At 47.5% G+C, this 14,161-nt stretch overlaps 1 protein-coding gene across 1 annotated transcript; it reads left to right on the forward strand.

The window, feature by feature from the left end:
* The first annotated feature begins 1,329 nt into the window (after positions 1–1,329).
* On the forward strand, positions 1,330–3,059 carry LOC123160579 (heat stress transcription factor C-2b). The gene is made up of 2 exons (XM_044578383.1): positions 1,330–1,657; positions 2,200–3,059. Exons 1-2 carry the CDS (start codon positions 1,373–1,375, stop codon positions 2,776–2,778), a joined length of 864 nt encoding a protein of 287 aa, XP_044434318.1. The 5' UTR covers positions 1,330–1,372; the 3' UTR covers positions 2,779–3,059.
* The last annotated feature ends 11,102 nt before the right edge of the window (positions 3,060–14,161 follow it).

Consider the following 14,161-nt stretch of genomic DNA (forward strand, 5'->3'; position numbering starts at 1 on the left):
AGTATCATGTGTTAAAAAGCCATAGATTTATCTTTTTTGCGCAGCCCTCATTTCAACTTACTTCGTTCTGAAATTTTACACACATGTGTGTTGTGCCTCCATATATGTATGTATTTTTTTCAGAATTTTTTGAAATGCAAAAAATACGAATTTTGTTGAATTTTGAATTTTTCAAAACCGGCCTACAAGGAGGCCGAGCTCCAAAAGCCATTTTCGGCCATGACACTGTTGTAAAGATGAAAAATAATCGCAACAAAAACATATCACTCACAAATTGTTTCTCCGTTGTGGGCACAAGACTACGGGATACGAATGCAGCATGGAATACAGTATGGCTGTCTGCCGCTTTATCGGCAGGGTCGCGGTCATGGCCGCAGGGATAAGATCACGTAATCTACTCCCAGTCCCACTCCCAGCACGACAACAATTGCTAACCTGATCGGGACCGCTCGCGGCGGAGGAAGAAGAAGCAAATGTGTGGTGCGCAGCGCTGCGTGCCCCGCCGTGGACGCTGCACGAGTCTTAAAGCCCACGCGTCGAGCGGTCGGGCGCGCGCGAAATGCGTGGCTGGCGATCTCGGTGGCCGTCGCGACAGCGTCGCCCTCGTCAGTCGTCACTGTGCAACGGCATGGACGCCTGCACGGGTGGGCCTAACCGGGAGAGGTCCATCGCCATCTTTCTTATTGGCAGCATACCAAATTTTCCGTTTGCGTACTAGCATCCAGCACACTGAATTTTGACGAGTCTGGCCATGGCGAAACTGTAGTCTTGCCAAAACGACAGGGAACCCATCCCATGGCTGCAAACCAAGCAGCTCTTCTCCCTTTTTGCGGGGAACTCAACCAATCTCTTCGGTTGCGCGAAAAGGAAAAACTGACCAGAAATCTAGCGCGCCTTCCGGCTCTTGCTCGCAAAAACAATCCGGGAAGATGCTCCGTCGACCTGACTGCGAATCACCCATTTTTTCACCTTTCCGAGTTTTCTATGCCGAAGGTGATATGGCACCAAATCAGCACGGGACACGGCCCCCCTCGGTCCCTCCCCCCATGGCATAGCAGGTGTCCTCTCGCGCCCGACGCCGTGGCCGCGAGCGCTTTTTCCCCACCCGGCCTGGCCGGGCCCATGATGCGGTGGCACGCTGGGGGTACGTGTGTGACCACCGGCGGAAACCTCCCGAGCTCGTGGATGCACGCACCTGTCGCCACCTCCTCGCCGTCTCTTTCTCCCCACACCCACCACAGGCGCGGCTGGCTTATAAAACTAGCCACCGGAGGCCGACACGTTCACAGGCCGGCGGATCTTGCCTTCTTTGGCGACGCCCCCCCCCCCCCCCCCCCCCCCCTTCCCTTTTTCTGTAGCACCTTTGAGCTTTATGCTCTCCTCCCATTACTTTATCAAGAAATCTCAGGACAAATCCTGCGGGACTTTAGTTAGAGAGAGACCGATGGCGGCGGCGAGCGTCGGCGGCGGAGCGGCGCCGTTCGTGTGGAAGACGTACCGGATGGTGGAGGACCCCGGGACGGACGGGGTCATCGGGTGGGGGAAGGGGAACAACAGCTTCGTCGTCGCCGACCCCTTCGTCTTCTCGCAGACCATGCTCCCCGCGCACTTCAAGCACAACAACTTCTCCAGCTTCGTCCGCCAGCTCAACACCTATGTCAGTCACTTGATTCCTACTCGATCTGTGGTTCTGTTGTCGATTCCTGCTCCATGTTAAGCCGCGCGTGCTCTGCTTATCTTGATTCAGAGAGAGAGAGAGAGAGAGAGAGAGAGAGAGAGAGAGATTTCTGTACAAGTTCTTGTGTGCGCGTGCGTACAACTGTGTATGCGTGACATTTTTTGGGAGTATGTAGTTCGTCTTTTTTTTTAGGATGCAGTTCGTCTTTACTGTGTGTGGTTGGGGTGTCGATTTCTTTTGGAAAAAAACTGGTTGGGGTGTCGATTTATGGACATAAGAAGACCACGTGGCGCGCGATGTCAATTACTGGCAAGCTTCTGAATATTTTGCGCCTTTGGCGAAAAGGAAGGAGGAGTTCGAAGTAGTACAACGTTTATCCGCTTCGAAGCAGCATTTCCATGTGTTCGTGATTTGAAGTACAAGAACGTGACACGTATAGCGGGCTGGAGTCGAAAAGCGCAGATTTGTTTCACAAAGCACTAGATTCTGCCCTGATCAGATTATTTTCCGCTTCACCTCAGGGCTTCCGCAAGGTGGATCCGGACCGGTGGGAGTTCGCCCACGGCTCCTTCCTCCGGGGCCAGACGCACCTCCTGCGCAACATCGTCCGCCGTGGCACCCCCGCCCCCGGCGGCGGCGGCAAGCGCAAGGACGCGGGGGCGGCCGGCCTCACCGACGACGACATGACCATGGTCGCCACGGAGGTGGTGAGGCTGAAGAAGGAGCAGAGCACCATCGACGACAGGGTGGCCGCCATGTGGCGCCGCGTGCAGGAGACCGAGCGGAAGCCCAAGCAGATGCTCGCGTTCCTCCTCACCATCGTCGGCGACCGCGACACGCTGCAGCGCCTGGTCGGCAACAGCGGCAACGCGGCCGGCGGCGATCAGGAGCCGGTGGAGGGCGGCGAGAAAAGGGCGAGGCTGCTGCTTGACGGCGACTTCGGCAACGTGTCCGCGTTTGGGCCGGACGCCGTCGACTTCGCGGGGTTCTACACCGACGACGCGTTCGCCAATGCGCCGGTGCCGGTGGAGGCGGCCGCCGGGTCGGGCGGTGGTGGTGCCGGCTGCACGTTTGCGTTTGGAGTGGACAGTGGGTACTGAGTAGTGACGCCCGACAGAAATTGCGCCGCCCGCGTGTGCTAACTGCTTGGTTTATGGCCGAATTATTGGCATTGCGTGAGTCTGCCATTTTGACCGCTACATGTTCCCAGTCTGCCTTGTTCCAGGGATGACACAATTTGCAAATTCGTGTTTTCTCTGTACGTTTTATCCATGCATTGGGTTTTATCTGTCCGTTTTGACGGCGCCTCCGCTGGGAGGCTACGGTCAACAAAAATTCGTGTGCATTGCAAGTCAACAAAAACAATCTATTTGATTCTTCTTAGGCCGCCTTTGGATGCACGTAATGACAGTGCCGATTTAGATTGGTATTCCCCAGCCCTCAGTTTCCATGTTTGGTTGTAGTTGTACTATATAGAAAATGGAAGGGATTGGCTAGAGGTCAGGTGAGGTGACTGAAAAAGCAATTTGGGCCAGTCGATTCATTACGACCCGTTGGATGCGAGATAGATGGCTAGATCAGATTCTTCAACATCCGAACTGTCTTTACTGCTCACCTTCTACCTCGAACCGCCCAACAACCACATCTTAACCGACCGCGGTCAACGACGCTCCCATGCCATCCTGCCCTCCCCCAACCGCAGCCGACCGTCATGCAGCATCACCGGCCATCCCTTTAACCCCGGCGATGAATAATTTTTTTCCTGCGAACCTGCACCCCCTTCCCTAAGATAAATACCGGACTCATCTGCCACCCTAAGTTTGAAGAGTCAGCTGCCATTCTAAGATAGACCAAGAGTCCTTCTACGGCGGTGACGAGGATATGTACCTAGGGTAGGGTCTTAAGCCTGACCTAGACACCCCATCCAAAGATATTGCCCTATAATCAAAGCCATTCAAAGACCAACACAAAGTACCGACTGGAATCACCTTGAAGTGCAATCCACTCGACAGAAGACTCCATTCGGATATCCCAATTTCACTCGACCACAGTAGGGACACTTGACCATATGAAGAACCACTCGGAGTATAAAATATCTAAAGTCATCCGAGGATGGCAACGGTCAGGCGTTCACTCTGTAGTCTTAAAGATTATTAATGACTGGCGTTACCAGTAACGCCCCTACCTTAACTCATATTGAACCCTGTGAACTGAAGGTTGCGAGGGTCCTGGCGCACTCTATATAAGCCACCCCTTCTCAGGCATAAGGGTTCGCACCCCTTGTAACATCAACGCATAATCCAGTCGACAAAGCCTCAGGGCACCGAGACGTAGGGTTATTACCTCCTCTGAGAGGGGCATGAACTCGTAAACTTGTGTGTGCAACTTCACCGTAGCTAGGACCTTGCCTCCTCCTACGTACCCCCTATTCTTACTGTCAGACTTACTCCCACGACATTTGGCGCCCACTATGGGGCAGGCGTCTAAGCGACTTCCGGTGAGGTTGCAAATTTCGTTCTCCGTCAACATGGTTTTCAGCGGTGGTTTGGCATTGGGCCGCGAGATCCTTCTCGGCGCACTCGTTTTCATCGCCGACGACTCTGCCTGGCTTCAAGAAGCTCCCCTCAATGTTGAGGCCCTCGCCGTTCGCAGGGCGACGCACTTCCGTGCGAGTGCTTGCGGTGTTCTTCTTCGACAGTCACCGACCCAGTATCGGCTGGCTCTTGTGTCATCATCACTCCCCGCCGTCCGCCGTCGCAAGCGGTCCGGCCGTTCGCGGCTCCAACTGTGGGTGAAGCATGCGGTGGCTCGTCAATCGGCCACCCCTCAAGTTGCGGCGATTGAGCCCGATGAATATCTTTACGATCTGTTCGATCTGCCGACTGGTCACTCGGATTCCCTGTCCGAGTGCGAGAGCAATAATTCAGCGGCAGAAGTCCTCGTGGTTAACTCCCAGCATGGTCCGCCTGGATTTTGTCGCAACGGCGGTGGCGGCGACGACGGCGGTGCTGGCCCGTCACAAGATAATGATGAGTATGTTGCCGAGGCCCTCACTGCGGAGCAGAGCGAAGAGCTGCATCGTCACAACGTCCAGGCGCTCCAGACCCCCATCATTGGGGAGACCTTAGAGGCTCGGGTCTTGGAGGCTGCGCGCTTGGCCACCTTGGCCGAGCGTACGCATTTGAAGAATCTGCAGAAGGCACTCGACGAGCGCGCTCGTCAGCGGATCCCCGAATCCAGTCAACGCGCGCGACGGTTGTTTTCGACTAAAACTCGGGTATACCATACTTCGATCCAAAATGTTGCAGCAGTAGCACGCATAGCAGAGTCAATTCAGCTGTCACGTTCAGAAGCTGGTAGAGGTTTGGAGCAGATCCGAGCATTGCTTTAAGCTGCTGGGGAACAGAATTTTGCTGTCTCCCAGTCTCGTAACAGAATTCATAGTAGGTCAGTGGTTGCAGACATAGTTCAGTCGGCACATAGTCCGAGGTCGCCCCGGCATCAGGAAGATAGTGGTCCCCGCCGGGATCAGTACCTGGGGCGAGGCCATGGGTAGTATGATCGTCAGTTTTCCCATGATGACCATCGTCGAGTGCTTACGCCCCCTCCGAGGGGCGGGTCGTACGCGCCCCGGCGGTATGATGATAGGCACCCATATGGTGACGAGCGGAGAGTCCCGTTCGACCCAAGAGAGCCGGGGTTCGACGCAAGGTCACTCCTTGTGCAAGGTTTGGTCGGCAGAGGCCGAGGAAACAGAGAAGGGCAAGGCAGAGATCGTCCGACTAAAAACAGAGCATTTATTTCTCGGCCCGAGTGTTTCAGTATGGCCATCCGATCAGTTGAGATCCCTCCCAACTTTAGGTTGGCAGCTGATACGTCTCCAATGTATCTATAATTTTTTATTGTTCCATGCTATTATATTACCCGTTTTGGATGTTTATGGGCTTTACTTTACACTTTTATATCATTTTTTGGACTAGCCTACTAACCGGAGGCCCAGCAGAATTGCTGTTTTTTTGCCTATTTTCAGTGTTTCGAAGAAAAGGAATATCAAATGGAGTCCAAACGGAATGAAACCTTCGGGAGCGATCTTTTCGGAACAAACGCAACCCAGGAGACTTGGAGTGGACGTCAAGCTGCAAACTAGGCGGCCATGAGGGTGCCCGGCGCGCCCCCTAGGGTTGGGCGCGCCCCCCACCCTCGTGGGCCCCTCGTTGCTTCACTGACGTACTTCCTTCGCCTATATATACTCCTGTACCCTGAAAACATCCAGGAGCACCACGAAAACCTAATTCCACCGCCGCAACCTTTTGTATCCGTGAGATCCCATCTTGGAGTCTTCGTTGGTGCTCCGCCAAAGGGGGAATCGACCACGGAGGGCCTCTACATCATCTCCAAGGCCTCTCTGATGAGTTGTGAGTAATTTACCATAGACCCTCGGGTCCATAGTTATTAGCTAGATGGCTTCTTCTCTCTCTTTGAATCTCAATACAATGTTCTCCTCGATCTTCTTGGAGATCTATTCGATGTAACTCTTTTTGTGGTGTGTTTTTCGAGATCCGATGAATTATGGGTTTATGATCAAGTATCTATGAGAAATATTTGAATCTCCTCTTAATTCTTTTATGTATGATTGGTTATCTTTGCCAGTCTCTTCGAATTATCAGTTTGGTTTGGCCTACTAGATTGATCTTTCTTGCAATGGCAGAAGTGCTTAGCTTTGGGTTTAATCTGAAGGAAATATGCCCTAGAGGCAATAATAAAGTTATTATTTATTTCCTCATATCATGATAAATGTTTATTATTCATGCTAGAATTGTATTAACCGGAAACATGATACATGTGTGAATACATAGACAAATATATAGTCACTAGTATGCCTCTATTTGACTAGCTCATTAATCAAAGATGGTTATGTTTCCTAACCATAGACATGTGTTGTCATTTGATTAGTGGGATCACATCATTAGAAGAATGATGTGATTGACATGACCCATTCCGTTAGCCTAGCACTTGATCGTTTAGTATGTTGCTATTGCTTTCTTCATGACTTATACAAAGTTCCTGCAACTATGAGATTGTGCAACTCCCGTTTACTGGAAGAACACTTTGTGTGCTACCAAACGTCACAACGTAACTGGGTGATTATAAAGGTGCTCTACAGGTGTTTCCGAAGGTACATGTTGGGTTGGCATAATTCGAGATTAGGTTTTGTCACTTCGATTGTCGGAGAGGTATCTCTGGGCCCTCTCGGTAATACTCATCACCTAAGCCTTGCAAGCATTGTAACTAATGAGTTAGTTATAAGATGATGTGTTACAGAACGAGTAAAGAGACTTGCCGGTAACGAGATTGAACTAGGTATTGGATACCGACGATCAAATCTCGGGCAAGTAAACATACCGATGACAAAGGAAACAACGTATGTTGTTATGCAGTTTGACCGATAAAGATCTTCGTAGAATATGTGGGAGCCAATATGGGCATCCAGGTCCCGCTATTGGTTATTGACCGGAAACAAGTTCTAGGTCATGTCTACATAGTTCTCGAACCCGTAGGGTCCGCACGCTTAACGTTTCGTTGACGATATAGTATTATATGAGTTATGTATGTTGGTAACCGAATGTTGTTCAGAGTCCCGGATGAGATCATGGACATGACGAGGAACTCCGGAATGGTCCGGAGATAAAGTTTGATATACGGGATAATAGTGTTTGATCTTCGGAAGAGTTCCAGAATTCACCGGAAGGGGTTCCGGATGTTTCCCGAAATGTTTGGGAACGAGAACACGTTATTTGGGCCAAAGGGGAAATCCCACAAGGTTATTGGAAAGCGCAAAAGGAAGTTTTCGGAGTCCAGAGGCCAGACGCCAGGGTCCCTGGCGTCTGGGTCCAGACGCCGGGAACCCTGGCGTCTGGCCCTGGAGTCCGAGAAGGACTCTTGCCTTTCGGGTGAAACCGACTTTGTGGAGGCTTTTACTCCAAGTTTCGACCCCAAGGCTCAACATATAAATAGAGGGGCAGGGCTAGCACCAAAGACACATCAAGAAACACCAAGCCGTGTGCCGGCAACCCCGTCCCCTCTAGTTTATCCTCCGTCATAGTTTCTGTAGTGCTTAGGCGAAGCTCTGCGGAGATTGTTCTTCACCAACACCGTCACCACGCCGTCGTGCTGCCGGAACTCATCTACTACTTCGCCCGTCTTGCTGGATCGAGAAGGCAAGGACGTCATCGAGCTGAACGTGTGCTGAACTCGGAGGTGCCGTGCGTTCGGTACTTGGATCGGTCGGATCGTGAAGACGTACGACTACATCAACCGCGTTGATAAACGCTTCCGCTTAGCGATCTTCAAGGGTATGAAGATACACTCCTCCTCTCGTTGCTATGCCATCACCATGATCTTGCGTGTACGTAGGAAAATTTTGAAATTACTACGTTCCCCAACAGTGGCATCCGAGCCAGGTTTTATGCATTGATGTTATATGCACGAGTAGAACACAAGTGAGTTGTGGGCAATACAAGTCATACTGCTTACCAGCATGTCATACTTTGGTTCGGCGGTATTGTGAGATGAAGCGGCCCGGACCGACATTACGCGTACGCTTACGCGAGACTGGTTTCACCGTTATGAGCACTCGTGCTTAAAGGTGGCTGGCGGGTGTCTGTCTCTCTCACTTTAGCTGAATCGAGTGTGGCTACGCCCGGTCCTTGTGAAGGTTAAAACAGCACCAACTTGACAAACTATCGTCGTGGTTTTTATGCGTAGGTAAGAACGGTTCTTGCTAAAAGCCCGTAGCAGCCACGTAAAATTTGCAACAACAAAGTAGAAGACGTCTAACTTGTTTTTGCAGGGCATGTTGTGATGTGATATGGTCAAGACGTGATGCTATATTTATTGTATGAGATGATCATGTTTTGTAACCGAAGTTATCAGCAACTGGCAGGAGCCAGATGGTTGTCGCTTTATTGTATAAAATGCAAACACCCTGTAATTGCTTTACTTTATCACTAAGCGGTAGCAATAGTCGTAGAAGCAATAGTTGGTGAGACGACAACGATGCTACGATGGAGATCAAGGTGTCGCGCCGGTGACGATGGTGATCATGACGGTGCTTCGAAGATGGAGATCACAAGCACAAGATGATGATGGCCATATCATATCACTTATATTGATTGCATGTGATGTTTATCCTTTATGCATCTTATCTTGCTTTGATTGACGGTAGCATTTTAAGATGATCTCTCACTAAAATTATCAAGAAGTATTCTCCCTGAGTATGCACCGTTGCCAAAGTTCGTCGTGCCCAGACACCACGTGATGATCGGGTGTGATAAGCTCTACGTCCATCTACAACGGGTGCAAGCCAGTTTTGCACACGCGGAATACTCAGGTTAAACTTGACGAGCCTAGCATATGCAGATATGGCCTCGGAACACGGAGACCGAAAGGTCGAGCGTGAATCATATAGTAGATATGATCAACATAGTGATGTTCACCATTGAAAACTACTCCATCTCACGTGATGATCGGTTATGGTTTAGTTGATTTGGATCATGTGATCACTTAGATGACTAGAGAGATGCCTATCTAAGTGGGAGTTCTTAAGTAATATGATTAATTGAACTTAAATTTATCATGAACTTAGTACCTGATAGTATTATTGCTTGTCTATGTTTGTTTGTAGATAGATGGCTCGTGTTGTTGTTCCGTTGAATTTTAATGCGTTCCTTGAGAAAGCAAAGTTGAAAGATGATGGTAGCAATTACACGGACTGGGTCCGTAACCTGAGGATTATCCTCATTACTGCACAGAAAAGTTACGTCCTGGAAGCACCGCTAGGTGCCAGGCCTGCTGCTGATGCAACTGATGACATTAAGAATGTCTGGCAGAGCAAAGCTGATGACTACTCGATAGTTCAGTGTGCCATGCTTTACGGCTTAGAACCGGGTCTTCAACGACGTTTTGAATGTCATGGAGCATATGAGATGTTCCAGGAGTTGAAGTTAATATTTCAAGCAAATGCCCGGATTGAGAGATATGAAGTCTCTAATAAGTTCTACAGCTGCAAGATGGAGGAGAATAATTCTGTCAGTGAACACATACTCAAAATGTCTGGGTATAATAATCACTTGATTCAACTGGGAGTTAATCTTCCTGATGATAGCGTCATTGACAGAATTCTCCAATCACTGCCACCAAGCTACAAGAGCTTTGTGATGAACTATAATATGCAAGGGATGAACAAGACTATTCCCGAGCTCTTCGCAATGCTAAAAGCTGCGTGGTAGAAATCAAAAAGGAGCATCAAGTGTTGATGGTCAACAAGACCACTAGTTTCAAGAAAAAGGGCAAAGGGAAGAAGAAGGGGAACTTCAAGAAGAACAGCAAGCAAGTTGCTGCTCAAGAGAAGAAACCCAAGTCTGGACCTAAGCCTGAAACTGAGTGCTTCTACTGCAAGCAGACTGGTCACTGGAAGCGGAACTGCCCCAAGTATTTGGCGGATAAGAAGGATGGCAAAGTGAACAAAGGTATATGTGATATACATGTTATTGATGTGTACCTAACTAGAGCTCGTAGTAGCACCTGGGTATTTGATACTGGTTCTGTTGCTAATATTTGCAACTCGAAACAGGGACTACGGAATAAGCGAGCACTGGCCAAGGACGAGGTGACGATGCGCGTGGGAAACGGTTCCAAAGTCGATGTGATCGCGGTCGGCACGCTACCTCTACATCTACCTTCAGGATTAGTTTTAGACCTGAATAATTGTTATTTGGTGCCAGCGTTGAGCATGAACATTATATCTGGATCTTGTTTGATGCGAGACGGTTATTCATTTAAATCAGAGAATAATGGTTGTTCTATTTATATGAGTAATATCTTTTATGGTCATGCACCCTTGAAGAGTGGTCTATTTTTATTAAATCTCGATAGTAGTGATACACATATTCATAGTGTTGAAACCAAAAGATGCAGAGTTAATAATGATAGTGCAACTTATTTGTGGCACTGCCGTTTGGGTCATATCGGTGTAAAGCGCATGAAGAAACTCCATACTGATGGACTTTTGGAATCACTTGATTATGAATCACTTGGTACTTGCGAACCGTGCCTTATGGGCAAGATGACTAAAACGCCGTTCTCCGGAACTATGGAGCGAGCAACTGATTTGTTGGAAATCATACATACTGATGTTTGTGGCCCAATGAATGTTGAGGCTCGCGGCGGGTATCGTTATTTTCTCACCTTCACAGATGATTTAAGCAGATATGGGTATATCTACTTGATGAAACACAAGTCTGAAACATTTGAAAAGTTCAAAGAATTTCAGAGTGAAGTAGAAAATCATCGTAACAAGAAAATAAAGTTTCTACGATCTGATCGTGGAGGAGAGTATTTGAGTTATGAGTTTGGCCTACACTTGAAACAATGTGGAATAGTTTCACAACTCACGCCACCTGGAACACCACAACGAAATGGTGTGTCCGAACGTCGTAATCGTACTTTACTTGATATGGTGCGATCTATGATGTCTCTTACTGATTTACCGCTATCGTTTTGGGGTTATGCTTTAGAGACGGCCGCATTCACGTTAAATAGGGCACCATCAAATCCGTTGAAACGACGCCTTATGAACTATGGTTTGGCAAGAAACCAAAGTTGTCGTTTCTTAAAGTTTGGGGCTGCGATGCTTATGTGAAGAAACTTCAACCAGATAAGCTCGAACCTAAATCGGAGAAATGTGTCTTCATAGGATACCCAAAAGAGACTATTGGGTACACCTTCTATCACAGATCCGAAGGCAAGACATTCGTTGCTAAGAATGGATCCTTTCTAGAGAAGGAGTTTCTCTCGAAAGAAGTGAGTGGGAGGAAAGTAGAACTTGATGAGATAACTGTATCTACTCCCTTATTGGAAAGTAGTTCATCACGAGAACCAGTTCCTGTGAGAACTACACCAATTAGTGAAGAAGCTAATGATAATGATCATGAAACTTCAGATCAAGTTTCTACTGAACCTCGTAGGTCTACCAGAGTAAGATCCGCACCAGAGTGGTACGGTAACCCTATTCTGGAAGTCATGTTACTTGACCATGATGAACCTACGAACTATGAGGAAGCGATGATGAGCCCGGATTCCGCAAAATGGCTAGAAGCCATGAAATCTGAGATGGGATCCATGTATGAAAACAAAGTATGGACTTTGGTTGACTTGCCCGATGATTGGCAAGCCATTGAGAATAAATGGATCTTTAAGAAGAAGACTGACGCTAATGGTAATATAACTGTCTATAAAGCTCGACTTGTTGCAAAAGGTTTTCAACAAGTTCAAGGGGTTGACTACGATGAGACTTTCTCACCCGTAGCGATGCTTAAGTCCGTCCGAATCATGTTAGCTATTGCTGCATTTCATGATTATGAAATTTGGCAAATGGATGTCAAGACTGCATTCTTGAATGGATTTCTAGAAGAAGAGTTGTATATGATGCAGCCAGAAGGTTTTGTTGATCCAAAAGGTGCTGACAAAGTGTGCAAGCTCCAGCGTTCCATTTATGGACTGGTGCAAGCATCTCGGAGTTGGAATAAACGCTTTGATAGTGTGATCAAAGCATATGGTTTTATACAGACTTTTGGAGAAGCCTGTATTTACAAGAAAGTGAGTGGGAGCTCTGTAGCATTTCTAATTTTATATGTAGATGACATATTGTTAATTGGAAATGGTATAGAATTTCTGGATAGCATAAAGGGATACTTGAATAAAAGTTTTTCAATGAAAGACCTCGGTGAAGCTGCTTACATATTGGGCATCAAGATCTATAGAGATAGATCAAGATGCTTAATAGGACTTTCACAAAACACATACCTTGACAAATTTTTTAAAAAGTTCAAAATGGATCAGGCAAAGAAAGGATTCTTGCCTGTGCTACAAGGTGTGAAGTTGAGTCAAACTCAATGCCCGACCACAGCAGAAGATAGAGAGAAAATGAAAAATGTTCCCTATGCTTCAGCCATAGGCTCTATCATGTATGCAATGTTGTGTACCAGACCTGACGTATGCTTAGCAATAAGCTTGGCAGGAAGGTACCAAAGTAATCCAGGAGTGGATCACTGGACAGCGGTCAAGAACATCCTAAAATACCTGAAAAGGACTAAGGATATGTTTCTCGTATATGGAGGTGACAAAGAGCTAGTCGTAAACGGTTACGTCGATACAAGCTTTGACACTGATCCGGACGATTCTAAATCGCAAACCGGATACGTGTTTTTATTAAACGGTGGAGCTGTAAGTTGGGGCAGTTCTAAACAAAGCGTCGTAGCGGGATCTACATGTGAAGCGGAGTACATAGCTGCTTCGGAAGCAGCAAATGAAGGAGTCTGGATGAAGGAGTTCATTTCCGATCTAGGTGTCATACCTAGTGCATCGGGACCAATGAAGATCTTTTGTGACAATACTGGTGCAATTGCCTAGGCAAAGGAATCCAGATTTCACAAGAGGACCAAGCACATGAAGAGACGCTTCAATTCCATTCAGGACCAAGTCCAAGTGGGAGACATAGAGATTTGCAAGATACATACGGATCTGAATGTTGCAGACCCGTTGACTAAGCCTCTCTCACGAGCAAAACATGATCAGCACCAAGACTCCATGGGTGTTAGAATCATTACTATGTAATCTAGATTATTGACTCTAGTGCAAGTGGGAGACTGAAGGAAATATGCCCTAGAGGCAATAATAAAGTTATTATTTATTTCCTCATATCATGATAAATGTTTATTATTCATGCTAGAATTGTATTAACCGGAAACATGATACATGTGTGAATACATAGACAAACATATAGTCACTAGTATGCCTCTACTTGACTAGCTCATTAATCAAAGATGGTTATGTTTCCTAACCATAGACATGTGTTGTCATTTGATTAGTGGGATCACATCATTAGAAGAATGATGTGATTGACATGACCCATTCCGTTAGCCTAGCACTTGATCGTTTAGTATGTTGCTATTGCTTTCTTCATGACTTATACAAAGTTCCTGCAACTATGAGATTGTGCAACTCCCGTTTACCGGAAGAACACTTTGTGTGCTACCAAACGTCACAACGTAACTGGGTGATTATAAAGGTGCTCTACAGGTGTTTCCGAAGGTACATGTTGGGTTGGCATAATTCGAGATTAGGTTTTGTCACTCCGATTGTCGAAGAGGTATCTCTGGGCCCTCTCGGTAATACTCATCACCTAAGCCTTGCAAGCATTGTAACTAACGAGTTAGTTATAAGATGATGTGTTACAGAACGAGTAAAGAGACTTGCCGGTAACGAGATTGAACTAGGTATTGGATACCGACGATCAAATCTCGGGCAAGTAAACATACCGAACAACGTATGTTGTTATGCGGTTTGACCGATAAAGATCTTCGTAGAATATGTGGGAGCCAATATGGGCATCCAGGTCCCGCTATTGGTTATTGACCGGAAACA

The sequence above is a fragment of the Triticum aestivum genome, chromosome 7B (genome assembly GCF_018294505.1).
Source record: "Triticum aestivum cultivar Chinese Spring chromosome 7B, IWGSC CS RefSeq v2.1, whole genome shotgun sequence".
NCBI classification, from domain to species: domain Eukaryota; kingdom Viridiplantae; phylum Streptophyta; class Magnoliopsida; order Poales; family Poaceae; genus Triticum; species Triticum aestivum.

Bases quoted from the DNA above. Each gene is read 5' to 3' on its own strand.
- LOC123160579 (XM_044578383.1), top strand. From the start codon at position 1,373: ATGCTCTCCTCCCATTACTTTATCAAGAAATCTCAGGACAAATCCTGC. The intron at 1,658-2,199 runs GTCAGTCACTTG...GCTTCACCTCAG, and splicing joins TCCGCCAGCTCAACACCTAT to GGCTTCCGCAAGGTGGATCC.